Source organism: Lissotriton helveticus, chromosome 10 (genome assembly GCF_964261635.1).
Source record: "Lissotriton helveticus chromosome 10, aLisHel1.1, whole genome shotgun sequence".
In the NCBI taxonomy this organism is placed as follows: domain Eukaryota; kingdom Metazoa; phylum Chordata; class Amphibia; order Caudata; family Salamandridae; genus Lissotriton; species Lissotriton helveticus.
The window spans coordinates 889,663,322-889,676,026 of record NC_136071.1 but is presented as its reverse complement, the minus strand read 5'-3'; the positions used below and the strand labels follow the sequence as shown (position 1 = coordinate 889,676,026).

At 44.3% G+C, this 12,705-nt stretch overlaps 1 protein-coding gene across 5 annotated transcripts in view; it reads left to right on the top strand.

Annotated features, from left to right (window-relative positions):
- ULK4 (unc-51 like kinase 4) overlaps positions 1-12,705 on the top strand; it is a 2,246,396-nt gene that overhangs the window by 356,946 nt on the left and 1,876,745 nt on the right. For all 5 annotated transcript variants that reach the window (XM_078663530.1, XM_078663529.1, XM_078663527.1 and 2 more), the window contains 2 exons: positions 5,700-5,824; positions 5,930-5,999. In XM_078663530.1, coding sequence (XP_078519656.1) covers positions 5,700-5,824; positions 5,930-5,999 — 195 coding nt within the window. The remainder of the gene's footprint in view (positions 1-5,699; positions 5,825-5,929; positions 6,000-12,705) is intronic.

Here is a 12,705-nt window from a genome sequence, read left to right as displayed (position 1 = left end):
AGATTGATTGGGAACAGGGAGGGTGCGATCCCTCTGGTTGAACCTTAAATGTTTAATTTATATTTTGTTCTTTGCTGGCTTCCTCGATCTGTCCTATTTTTGGCCTTACCCTCACTGCCTTTGGTTGTAGGTAGGCGTATGTGTAAATACATTTTTTAGAGTTCAACTATAAAGTATTTGTTCTAACACATTTTGTTACCTTGTAACTTTATATCTGCTGGAGATTTTAATAGTTTTTAGGTTTCGCCTATTATCATTCGCTTGCGAATGTAATAGGCGAAAATTCAAGGGCTTGATCCGACTCGTGAAACCACTGCGGTTTCTTCACAGTGCATGTGAGTCAGTCACGTGACCACGTGACCACACAAGCACGCGCATCTCCCTCCCCACATCAAAGGCATCAGCTTCCCTCCCACAGGCTTCCCCAGTGTGCGCTCGGCCGGCCTCTGCAAAGTTCTCCTCCCCTAATTAATCACTTCACTTTTTCACGGCTGCAGGCCATGACTCGACAGTCCTGCCGTGCTTTAACTCCCTCCCCCTCCCTCACCAAAGAGCACGTATTTGTATTCTTTATTACGGCTCGTCCTTTCCTATTACGCAGTAATAGGAAACGAGCCCTAATGCAGTCAACCCACTTCTTTAGGCCAAGGGCTCTCCCCATAGGATTTTGGGAAGTGCACGCCTCGTGCACGAGCTTGCATTTCCCCACAGGCTCCCTGCCAGCAGCATTTGCCACATCGCTTCCCCAGCGGCCTCAATTCTCCTCCCCCTAATTGCTTTCACGGCCACATCAAAGGGATCCTTTCCCGGCCGCTTTGCCTCATGCATTTCTGCCAAGAGCTTGTTCTTCGTGTCCGGGGTTTTCTTTTTCAGGTCAAGTTGTTTTTGTTTGAAACCAGGGCGATGATAGTCATTTTACCTTCCAATTACTTTTAAATGGAAATTAGTACTGGTTTAGGATTGTAACATAACGCTTGTGCTGTGTGAAACGGGGTGGCAAAACATGACGCCAGTGAATGTTTGTGTGAGAAGCTTCAGCAAAGACAACGTGAAGGCCGAACAAACGCAATTCATCTGCTCGCCAAATCATAAACAATTGTAAATAACATTAAGCATTGAGAGATGCATACGCATTTCACAGAGAAATCACAAGTATTTCAGATTAATAAAGCAGCATACCCATCGCTTTTTGAGCTGGCAAAGTGAACGTTATCTGTGATTTAAGAAACCAGTGTCTTGCATTAAAGCGTTTCTTATCTGAGTCATTGTTAAACATATGGTGTAATTGAGTGGTTTTAAGTGTGGTTCAAATGTAAAGGTTATATGCCCTCTTTTAAAACGGCACAGACGGGTTAATATCCATTATTGTGGCATGGCTGGCTCACATTGTTTGTACACTGTATTGTTTTCTTACACTACAAGCTATCTGCGTCCCAGTGCATCTCTGTGTAGTTAGCCGACAGTATGAATATTGATTAGCATAGTTTTCTCGAGATGCACGCATAATACTCCTGTGATACATGTGCACACCTCCTGATGTAAGAGTCTCCCACATAACTCTATATTCTGGTTAAGTGACATCGAGAGTGCTACATCTGTCTTACACACACTGTGCCCTACAGACATTGGGTACTGCGTTATCTGTCCACTAATAAATGTCGTTTATTTCTGTTTTCCTATAAAGTGGACCTTATACCAAAAAATAGATGACAACTTAAGAGATTGTATAAGGTGACATTTATTCTCAGTAATTAAAATGCGTGTTCAATATTATGTACGTTGTTATGCGTTCGTGGTACAAATGTACACATTTGGGTCAGTGTTATCTCACAAAGTTAGAACAGGGAACTAGAATGTGATAGTCCGTGGCCATAGTCTAAAATGTAAAGGTTGAGTGGGATTGACAGTGGAGGAAAAGGCTCTAAAACCGTGTTATCACATATAGCAGAATGACGTAGGGTATGTAAAGGCAAGTAAAAAAAATAGTCCCACAAAAATACTCGTAAGCAGTGGTTGGTAATATCAATTTGTATTGTAATTAATCCATACATGACTAGCAAACCTTTATTTTCTTACTTATTGTAAACTTGTTTTTAAACTTGTCTTATCACGCCCACTTTGCTCGATCTTTCTCCCTGCCTGTCTTTTCCCGTCTCTCCCCTCTGATAAGGAATGGCAGAGATAAAAGTCGGAACTTCGATCATCTAGAGAGACAAGAAATGACAGTGACATCAGTCGAGATATTTCATATGAAGGGGAAACAAAACTAAAGAGGGGCGGCTGCAAGCGGCGAGTCTCTCGCACCTCTCTGCCATCGCCTGGGGCTGTAGCGCCGCTCTTCAATGTCACAGTTGTTCGAGGCGGCCTTTGAACTTTCCTGCCCATTCTGTGTGCGCCTCTTGACCCCACTCATGTTCAGAGCTCGAAGTGAGGCTTCCCTGACAGTCAATCACACTAACACAACAGGCGACTGCACTTACACAGAAGTACAAGCACTTCACTGCAGGGCGGCTGCACACACAGAACAGTACAATTACTTCGCAGTAGGACTTCTGCGCTTATAATGAACAGTACAAGCACTTCGCAGCAGGGCTGCTGCACTTACACTGAACAGTACACGCACTTCCCAGCAGGACTGCAACACCTTTTTACTGAACAGGAAAAGCGCTTCACAGTAGAGCTGCTGCACTTATACTGAAGAGCCTTCCAAGTGGGGCGTGGACCACTGCATGTCACTTAAGTTGCAGTAAACCGTAATTACATACTTGCAGAGGATGAAGACACAGCCTTCCACAGCTAGCCCATCTGTGCCCGCCACACACACAGACGCAGAGGCGCAGAGATACACAACCACACACATCAACTCTGCCTGTCCCCACCACACACAGTGATACACAACCACATACTGATTGAAAGACACAGCCTTCCACAGCTAGCCCACCTGTGCCCTCCACACACACAGAGGAAGAGAAAACTGGCACCGCAGCTTGTGTGGATGTCTGGGGGTTGGAAGTGTTTGACACTGGTAGTTCCCCGAGACATCACCACATCAAAGGCAGCCCAGCCTCCTTCCCCCAGCATGCGCTCTGCCTCAGGCCGGCATCTCTCCTCCCCTAATTATTCACTGCAGGGCCTGCGTCTCGTCACCCTTCCTCCCAGTCCCCACAAGCATGCTTCTCCAGTGGCTGCATACTTTACAGACGACATTTGTGCGTTTGGCTGGCTTCTCTTTTTTTTTTTGGTTGTTTGTATTGCATCAGGCATATGACAATAGTTGTGTGTCAAGTAGGTGGTTCCTTTGTCTTTTTCGTTTTTTTTTAGTTCACTTTAGTTCTTGGGTGCAGTTCATCTTGGCATGGTGGCACTGTAGCATGCTTAGAGCACTATTGATCACACAGGAACAGTAGGCAAATTGGTGATGGCAACTTGTAATATCTACTTTTTCATTTTCTTCTTCACTCGAGAGTAAAGAAAATGGTAGTGTCACCTATATCTTTTTGTAGTGAAACAATGGTGTCTCACTATTTTGGTAGCGGCATAACAAGCCAGTTTATTAATGTTTTCACCACCTTAATGCATACATTTAGCATTAATTTGTATGTTTCTTGTTGATGCATGTGAGCAGAGTGACATTTCTTGTGCATGTGATCATATATGCAATTTCTGCTGTATCTAAATAATGTTCCATTTCTGGTGCCAGTGAGTAAGGTAGCTCTTCTGTTGCAAGTGAGCCCCTCTCCCCCTCCCATCTTCCCTCTCTCCTCAACCTCCCCTCCTCCCTCTCTTCCCACTCACCCCTCACTCTCTCCCCTTTATCCCCTCCCCTCTCACCACTCTCCCCTCCCTCTCTCAAATCCCACTCCTCACTCACTCCTCTCTCCCCCTCCCTCTCTCAAATCCCACTCTCTCCTCACTCACTCCTCTCTCTCCTCTCCTCTCCTCACCCACCCCTCTCCTCTCCCCATCTCCCCTCTCACCCCTCAACACTCTACCCTCTCACCACTCACCACTACACTCCCTCTCCAATCCCTCTCTCTCTCCTCACTCACCTCTCTCTCGCCTCTCTCCCCTCTCCTCACTCACCCCTCTCCTCACTCTCTCCAGGCCTGACTCTCTCCTCAACTCTCACCACTCTCCCCTCTCACCACCACTCTCCCCTCTCAACACCACTCTCCTCACCACTTTCCCCTCTCCTAATTGCATTTTTTCACGGCCGCCAGGCCGTGACACCACATCAAAGGGCTTCTCCTCCCCTAATTATTTTTTTACGGCCAGCCGGCCGTACTTTGTTTCTCGCCCACCATACAACATACAACCACACATACAACCACACGCACAACCACACGCACAACCACACCATCAGTGCACGCTTCCACCAGGCACACACACCACCAGCCGGCAGTGCACACTTTCACCACGGCACCACTCAGCACCACCACAGCACCACTCAGCACCACTACAGCATCACTCAGGGGCACCACAACATCAATATGCGCTACCAGAGCATCACTGAACGCCACAGCATCACTCGGCACACCCACAACATCATTCTGAGCCAACAAAGCATCAATATGTGCAACAATTCAACAACAACTGATTCAAATATGTTCTCTCAATTGTTCAAAATGTATTGAAAATGTCACCAAAAAAATTTCATCTTTCACTTCTGTTCTTGTATTTTCATCACTATAAAAAACAATAAACATAATCTTCCACAAAATTATTTGCAAAAGTTTAAGCTATTGCCATTATATATTACAATATCTTTAATTTAACTATTAAATATTGAAAAAAAAACATTGCTAATTTTAATATTAATACATCTAAGTCATGTAAAGACAACACATATTGCATTACAAATGCTATAGGTGTCACATTTCCACAAGTTAACACTATTAGCATTGTAAATGACAAAGTTATTAATTTCCAAAATTTGAAAACAAAAACATTAAATAATAAATTTGTCATTTACAATACTAATCCCTCAAACTTTACTAATGCGAGCCCTATTGCATTGGGACCGGGCAAGCTAAGAACAAAGAAAAGACTAAAACAGCATAACATGTGCCCGTCTTCAAGCACTGGCGTTGCCAATAGGTCTCGCAGTAGGAAAGTTGGAGCCATTGGTTTTGTAAATGACATTTTATATTTATATATCGTTATTGGCATTGTCAATAACAATATATAAATATAAAATGTCATTTACAAAACCAATAGCTCCAACTTTCCAAATGCGAAACCTATTGGCAACGCCAGTGCTTGTTTAGTTGGGGATTTATTCTTGTCTTCACAAATAACAACAACATACAAGCATTTGGCAGACTTAGGAGGTAGCATGTTTTCATTTCTTCCCTTTTTTTGTGGCACATGCGTGCAACAACAAAAAAAACGGTTGCACCAACGTGCCATGCCCAGACCCATTGAATTTGCCATTGCTTGTGTGTGTATTGTAGCTGAAGTTAATGACTATTTTTTTGCATACGTTTCCTGATGTGTTGCTCAGTATGCTAGGGAATTAAGGTATAAACAGAAGTGAAAGTAGACACACTGGCCTTCTGTCACTCCAAAGCAAGATGAAAACCTATTTGCATATGTTGTAAAACTCAAATGTATCCAAAAACTGAATTAAAGGATAAAACATTTAGTTGGATATAGAAAAGTGTTTACTGATTTACTTGTGTTGCCGTTTTTTTTAACAGCCATGAAAACAGTTTATCAGTTCCAACTAGAGACCAGAAGGACCAGTCAGAACAGGTCTCCCAATCTCAGTCTATGCCAACTGGACCTGACAATACTCAGCAATTTAACAAAGGATTCAAGCTGGGTATGCTGGCTGTGATATGTTGAGCTAATTTTGCCGTATTTTTATTTTCCTCGTGTGTCACTGATGGCCTCAAATGCTCTGCTAACTTTTCTTTTTTTCAACTAGAAAATCCTGCTGAATTACGTCCTAAAAGCGCACTTGATGGAGAATCGAATGAGTCCATCTTTCTTCTTAGGTATGACAATGAAGTGACAAATATTCAATTCTTATTTTTTGGTGTTGAGCTTTGTTAAAATGAATTGCCATTGGAGGTGGGATTATGAAAATCCTGTTATTAAAATTGCCCTATAATTGTTTCATGGGATAGTAAATTGAAATTTCATTGAAATATGAAAACGGCATAAATTAGAGAAAAGGAGGATAATATGGCTTCAGCATTTTGTAGTTGAAGCTTAATAAATAATAGCACGGCTGGCAAGTACAGAGCAACTGAGAATACATTTAGTCTGGCATTTAAATACATCAAGTTGTAAATCCTAAATCTAAGAAAGATGTCTTTAATTAAGAGATGTTCTAGAGGCTAAAATAAAGTATATCCAAAATCCTGACTGTTCAATGCATCGGTCCAAAATGAGTAGCGCCATAGCCCTGCTATTGGTCTTTGCGGGTCCTAAATGAAGTACATCAATGTTAGAGATTCCAAGCTCTGTAGATCCTAAATGTAGCACAATATGATTGATACAGGAATGCTACTGTCACGTACTGTACATTGTTTGTGCTAACAAGACTGCCCCACTTTCTCTATATCTACAGCAAGACTACCATATTCTTCTTGCACTTGACTTCCTGATAGTTGCTCCTTCGCTCCCAGGGTTTTTTAAAGTCTGATCATCACTCTTTATGAGCTGTCACAAGCTTCTACTGTTCATATGTTTACTGGTGCTTCTCCAGCTTTGCATTCAGTATTGCCTCACTCTTTTGGTATTTCTGCCACCCTGCAACATTATTCCCTTTGCTTGAGAAGGTGAAGATTATGGAGAAATCTTCTTTGGCAGTCTAGGGTAAGCAGAAATCCTCACATCAGTCTAGACTCATCTGATAGGGAAACCTACTTCTAGTTCCTGAAAAAGCATTGCTGACAAGGACTTTACTGAATGAAATATTCCTATTCTTTTATGGCCATCTGGTATTTTAAGTTAAAATATGTTTGAGTTTCAACATGGCAGATCACTAATATGCTCCTTGAATCACAGTTTCACTCTTTCCCCAGTTTGTTTGTTCTCATCTCATCTACATGGCTCTTCTTTCACTCTTTAAGTTTTTTCTAGGAACCAGATGGCGTTAACATGTTTGTTTCTTTTGCTAGAATCTGCTTCGTATCTGTCACAACTTGTGCTGTCTGTAGCCACCTTGTTTACTTTCAGTATTACTTTGTAGAGAACTGAAAATACACTCGTCAAATGAAGCAGAGGAAAAACAAGGTTCAGGTCACAAATTGACAAAACCGTTTGTGCAAATTGGGCAACAAAGTTATAACACCTGGAGAGAACTCATGTTTCATTATGGTCTCACTGATGTAAAATTGCGGCACCTTGGCCTGTAAAAACAGGCATAAACCCAGTGGTTTCATATACTTCTATTTTCTCAAGGAAATAAAATTAAGATTGTAAAGGATATGGGACTTTATTGCATATGATCTGTTCTCATCCACTTCAGATAATTAATTAAGAACGCTATCGCTTTTCGAGAACTCCTGGAATCGCATCAGATTGACATAACCTTTGTCACAGAGACTTGTGCAGATGCCGTCTCTGACCCAGATCTTTTACTAGCCCTGCCCTTAGGGTATAAAATCCATAAATTAGATTGGGTAGAGAAAAAAGGTGGGAGCATCGCCCTTATTCTTAAATCCAGTTTTAAGTCTAAAAAAACAAACTTGTATTTCAAGGACAGAATCATTTAAATTTAAAATAGAATTGTATGGTCAACACTCCGTTAGTGGGGTTCTACTTTATTGACCACTCAAACCCAAGGCCACTTTTTTAAACAACCTAGGCACACTGTTAGCACATACAGCAGAGCACCCTAACTTCACAGTGCTAGGGGATTTTAATTTTAATTTGGAAACATTTGCTGACACTGAGACAAAAGCAATTTTAGATCATATGGATAGTGCAGAACTGCGCCAATTGGTGAAGGAATCAACTCATAGATCTGGGCACTGTTTAGATGGTATCCTTTCAGATAATCTCTTTCTAAATTGGACTGGAATCTTGTCCATGGTCTGGACAGACCACAAAGCAGTTTTATTTGATATACTATTGCCGCACAAAAAACATTTAAAAGTCCCCAGGGTACCCTATGTCAGCCGCCCTTGGAAGACTAACTCCCTTAACCCTATTCTTTCGGAAACCTTACCTGACCTGTCCCCCGACCCCGATCTCGCCACATTTCAATATCATGCCTGTCTTGATTCGGCCATGACACAACTAGCACCCCCGAAACTGGGTTGTCGATCCAGGAGCTCACCATCAGAACCCTGGTTCAATGATACATTGAAAGCCCACAAACAACTTTGTCGCAGATTAGAGAGGACGTGGAGACTTGAAAATAATGCAAAAACTAGAATGGAATACAAGACGTATCTCCAAACCTATAAAACTCATTCTCAGAGAAAAGGCGTCTTTTTTTGCTGAGGAAATCACAGTAGCCAATAGCCCAAAGCTTTGTTCACCACTGTAAAAGAACTTGCAACGCTGCCAAATGCACCTGACATTAATATCTGTCAGGAATTCTGCAAATCCCTAGCAGATTCCTTTCAGCATAAAGTCAATTCTGTCTTTGACTTGTTTGAACAGTAGGATAATCACCTTTCCCAGACACGGCCCAGTTTAATAAGATGCAAGCAGCCCCTCAGGACTTAACACAAGACATGTCTGAACCAGTCACTCCGACTCTTTTCTCTTTATGTTAACAATGGAACAAACCACTAAACTTATTATGATGACAAAATCGGGCTCTCCATCAGATCCATGCCCTCCTAAAATCCTGCATATCTCACCTGAAATATTGCCATCCCATTAACAGCGATCTTCAATACAATGTTCTTAACGGGACACTTTCCTAAGAAATGGAAGAAAGCTTCTGTTCTTCCTTTGTTGAAGAAACCAAACCTGGATGCCAAGAAGACTCTTAATTACAGGTCAATATCCAGTCTCCTGTTCCCTGCAAAAGTGGTTAAAAGGGCAATGAACACCGAACTTTCGTTTTTTATTAATGATAACACCTTTCTTGATTCCTCTCAGTTTGGTTTTCATGCTCATTATAGCACGGAGTTGGCCCTTATCACTGCCATGGAGGAACTTTGGCTGATTCTCGATGGTGGGGGGAACGCAGCTCTGATCCTTCTGGACTTGTCAGCAGCCTTTGATACGGTTAATCATGGGCTCCTGCAGGAGTGACTGACCTCCATCGGGATCAGAGGAAGGGCGCAATCCCAGTTGTGCTCCTTCCTGTCGGACCAATCCCAGGAAGTAGCCCTGGGTAACATGGTATCAGCTCCCTTCACAATGCCTTGTGGAGTTCCCCATGGCTCATCTCTTAGCCCAACGATTTTTAACCTTTACATCAGCCCTCTTGTCAGCCTACTAAGAAGCTATGGCTTTACCCTGGTGTAATGCGCAGACAACACTCAGATCATCGTCTCAGTAAGCAGTCCAGCTAGTCAGACAGCTACTAGGTTTCATAATTATATGAGCCACATGGCCAACTGGATGTCAGACAAATGCCTGAAGTTAAATTCAGCTAAGACTGAAGTTCTGTTGCTGGGGAACAGCCCACCTTTCTGGACAGATAGCTGGTAGCCAGTCCAACTTAGCACCCTGCCCAAACCTGTGCTCCAAGCCAAAAATCTTCGAGTAATTTTTGACACCAAGTTGTCCTTTGAGGCACAAATTAATTTGGCCACCTCAGCATGCTTCTTCATCTTGAAAATGCTGAGGAAAATCCTTCCGGCAATCCCCATGGACCTAAGGAAGACGGTTGCAACAGTGCTCATATCTTCAAGACTGGACTACTGTAATGCCCTTTTCTCCAGCGCCCCTAGGCGTAGCATCAATAAACTTCAGATGGTACAGAATGCCGCAGCAAGAGTATTGCTGGGTATTTCTAAATTTGACTCATTCTCCACGTCTTTGGCCTGACTCCACTGGCTACTCATAGCTAAGAGGATTCGATTTAAATCTCTGTGTATCACATTCAAACCCTCAACAACAGGGGACCAACCCATCTGACAAAATTCTTAACCTATACACCTACCAGAGCCCTTAGATCCACCAACCTAGGAAATGTTTCTGATAGATACATCTGCCGTGTGGATTCCTCACCTTGTGAATATCCCCCTGCGTCAGCAACATTCGGAAATTCTTTTTGCAGCTTCGTGCCGACGTCATAGAGGCATGGCATCGCTCGCGACTCCGCTGACGTCACCGACGCCTATAATAGGCCCACGCCGGCGTGATGACATCAGTTCCCTTTTTTCCGCGTCGTCGACGCTAACGGTTTTCTGGGATCGTCTGTAGCCTTTGCTGTAACTTTGTTACTTGCTATTTTTCTAGTCTCTTTGTCTTCTCTCTTTCGACATGACCTCGAAGAAGACCGGGTTTAAAGCCTGCGGAGAATGTAATAAGATAATGTCCATCACAGATCCACATGAATGCTGTTTGTGGTGTCTGAGCTCCGACCACGACGTCGAGGACTGCCAATCCTGCAGGAAGATGACACCAAAAGCCCTCCGAGAAAGAGAGGCAAAACTTCTTGTTGCCAAGTTTAAAGAAGGAAAGGAAAAGAAGAAATCAAGATCGCGGACTCGACGCTCGAAGTCAAGGTCTCGATCGAGGTCGCGATCGGATTCGTCCTCAGCCCATGCTTCAAGATCTTCAAAAAAGAAGCATAAAAAGAGAACCCATGAATCCCGACATCGATCGGGGAAGGAGTCGGGTTCCAAGCCGAAGTCGCAGGTGAAGCTGGTCGAGAAGGTGGTAGTATCTTCGGCTTCGGAAGAACAGGATGCCGAGGTTGAGGCGTCACATGCTAATTGCCGAGTTCGCCGAAGCAGAAAGCTGTTCCATCTCCGGACCCATCCCATCCTTCAGGTCGGGAGGATGAAGGTGAGGAGGAGGAGGTTGGAGAGGGAGAGGCTCAGTGGCCCGAAGGTCGTACGGCTCCGGTGCACCAGCCCGAAGAGGAGATCAACGTAGTTTCGACTCCACGCCCTCAAGAGCAGCCTGGGGGTTCGTACCCAGCCTTCCCGGCTCCAGGTCAGGATCCTACGCATTTCCTGAATGCGATGTTCGGAATTTATTCAAGGGCTATGTATCCCTCTGGAGCTCCTACTGGTCCCATGGGTCCTATAGCATATGGTCTGGGTGTTCCTCAATCCTATGCACCTGCGCCCTTTATGCCCTTTATGCCGGCTCCAACGCCGCATTGGCATTATCCGACTCCGGCGAGGCCTTCGACTCCGAAGCCATCGACGCCGAGATCGATGACTCCGATTCCTTCGACGCCAGTCCCATCAACTTTGATGCCGAACCCTGAGCGACGTCGTGGATCTCTTCCTCGTCCGACGTCGGGTTCGACGCCGGCTCCGGCTCCGTCGGAGTCGATTGCGGATCCGACGGCTTCGAATGTGAGGCAAAGATCAAGGCGTGAAGCCCAGAGGTTGATGGAGGAAGAAAGATATCGAGAGGAAAATCTGGAGGAAGGCGAACTAAAGGAGTCTGAGGACCCTTTTGAGGACCTGACTGTAGCTAGTGGCCTAGAACTGTCACCTGAATGGGACCTTGTTTCGGTTTCTGATGAGCCCTCAAGGGATGTGACACCTTATCATGTAGTGATAAAGAAGGCTGCAGGTTTGTTGAACATTGCTCTACCAACTGCAGAATTTAAATCTAATCTGCTCACAGAGGTCCTTCACTCTCCTTCATCAGTGACTGAACCGTTGCTACCTTTTAATGATGCCTTAAAGGATCCAATTTTAGAGATTTGGAAAAATCCTGTATCAGCTCCTGCTGTATCTAGGGCTGTAGCTAGGAGGTATAGGGCAGCTCCTGAAGACCCGGAATTTTTAACCTCTCATCCTCTACCGGAGAGTTTGGTGGTGCAGGCTGCCTGTTCCAAAAGATCTACGGGTGCATTTCCACAGGTCCCAGCAGAAAAGGAGTCGAGAAAACAGGATCAGGCTGCTAAAAAGATTTTCTCCTCTGCCAGTATGGCTTTGAAATCCACAAACGCAACTTGCTTGATGGGGCGTTATATCCACGCTCTTATGGACACTGTGAAACAGTTGGTGCCCAAGATACCTGAAGAGGATAGAAAAGACTTCCAAGAGGTAATCTCTGATACTCAAGCTGCAGCAAGGCAGGTTATTCAAAGTGGATTGGACACGGCGGACTCTGTGGCGAGGATCATGGGTTCTTCCGTAGCGACAAGAAGAGCTGCGTGGCTGAAGTCAAGTGAGTTTTCCACAGATGTCCAGGCGGCATTAATGGATCTTCCATTTGACGGCTCTGGATTGTTTGGAAAAAAAGCAGACACTGCTTTGGAACGCTTTAAAGACAGCAGGGCGACAGCCAAGTCGTTGGGCCTTCAGACCAGGGGCACTTTTGGTAGACGTTCAAGAGGATTTAGCAGATCTTCTTTTCGAACCTATAAGTCAACCCAGCAGCAGCCACAACAGCAGCAAAACACATTATATAGATCTTATAGAGGCAAGCAAAGGGCCCGAGCTCGGGGCCATAACGCTTCCTCCTCTTCCTCCTCTTCCCCATCCCAGCCCCCAGCCACTGCAGCAAAGCAGCCCTAGATCCACCATTCCAGATCATGTGGGCCCAGTGGGGGGCTGGCTTACCCATTTTCTACAAGATTGGGAATTGATAACA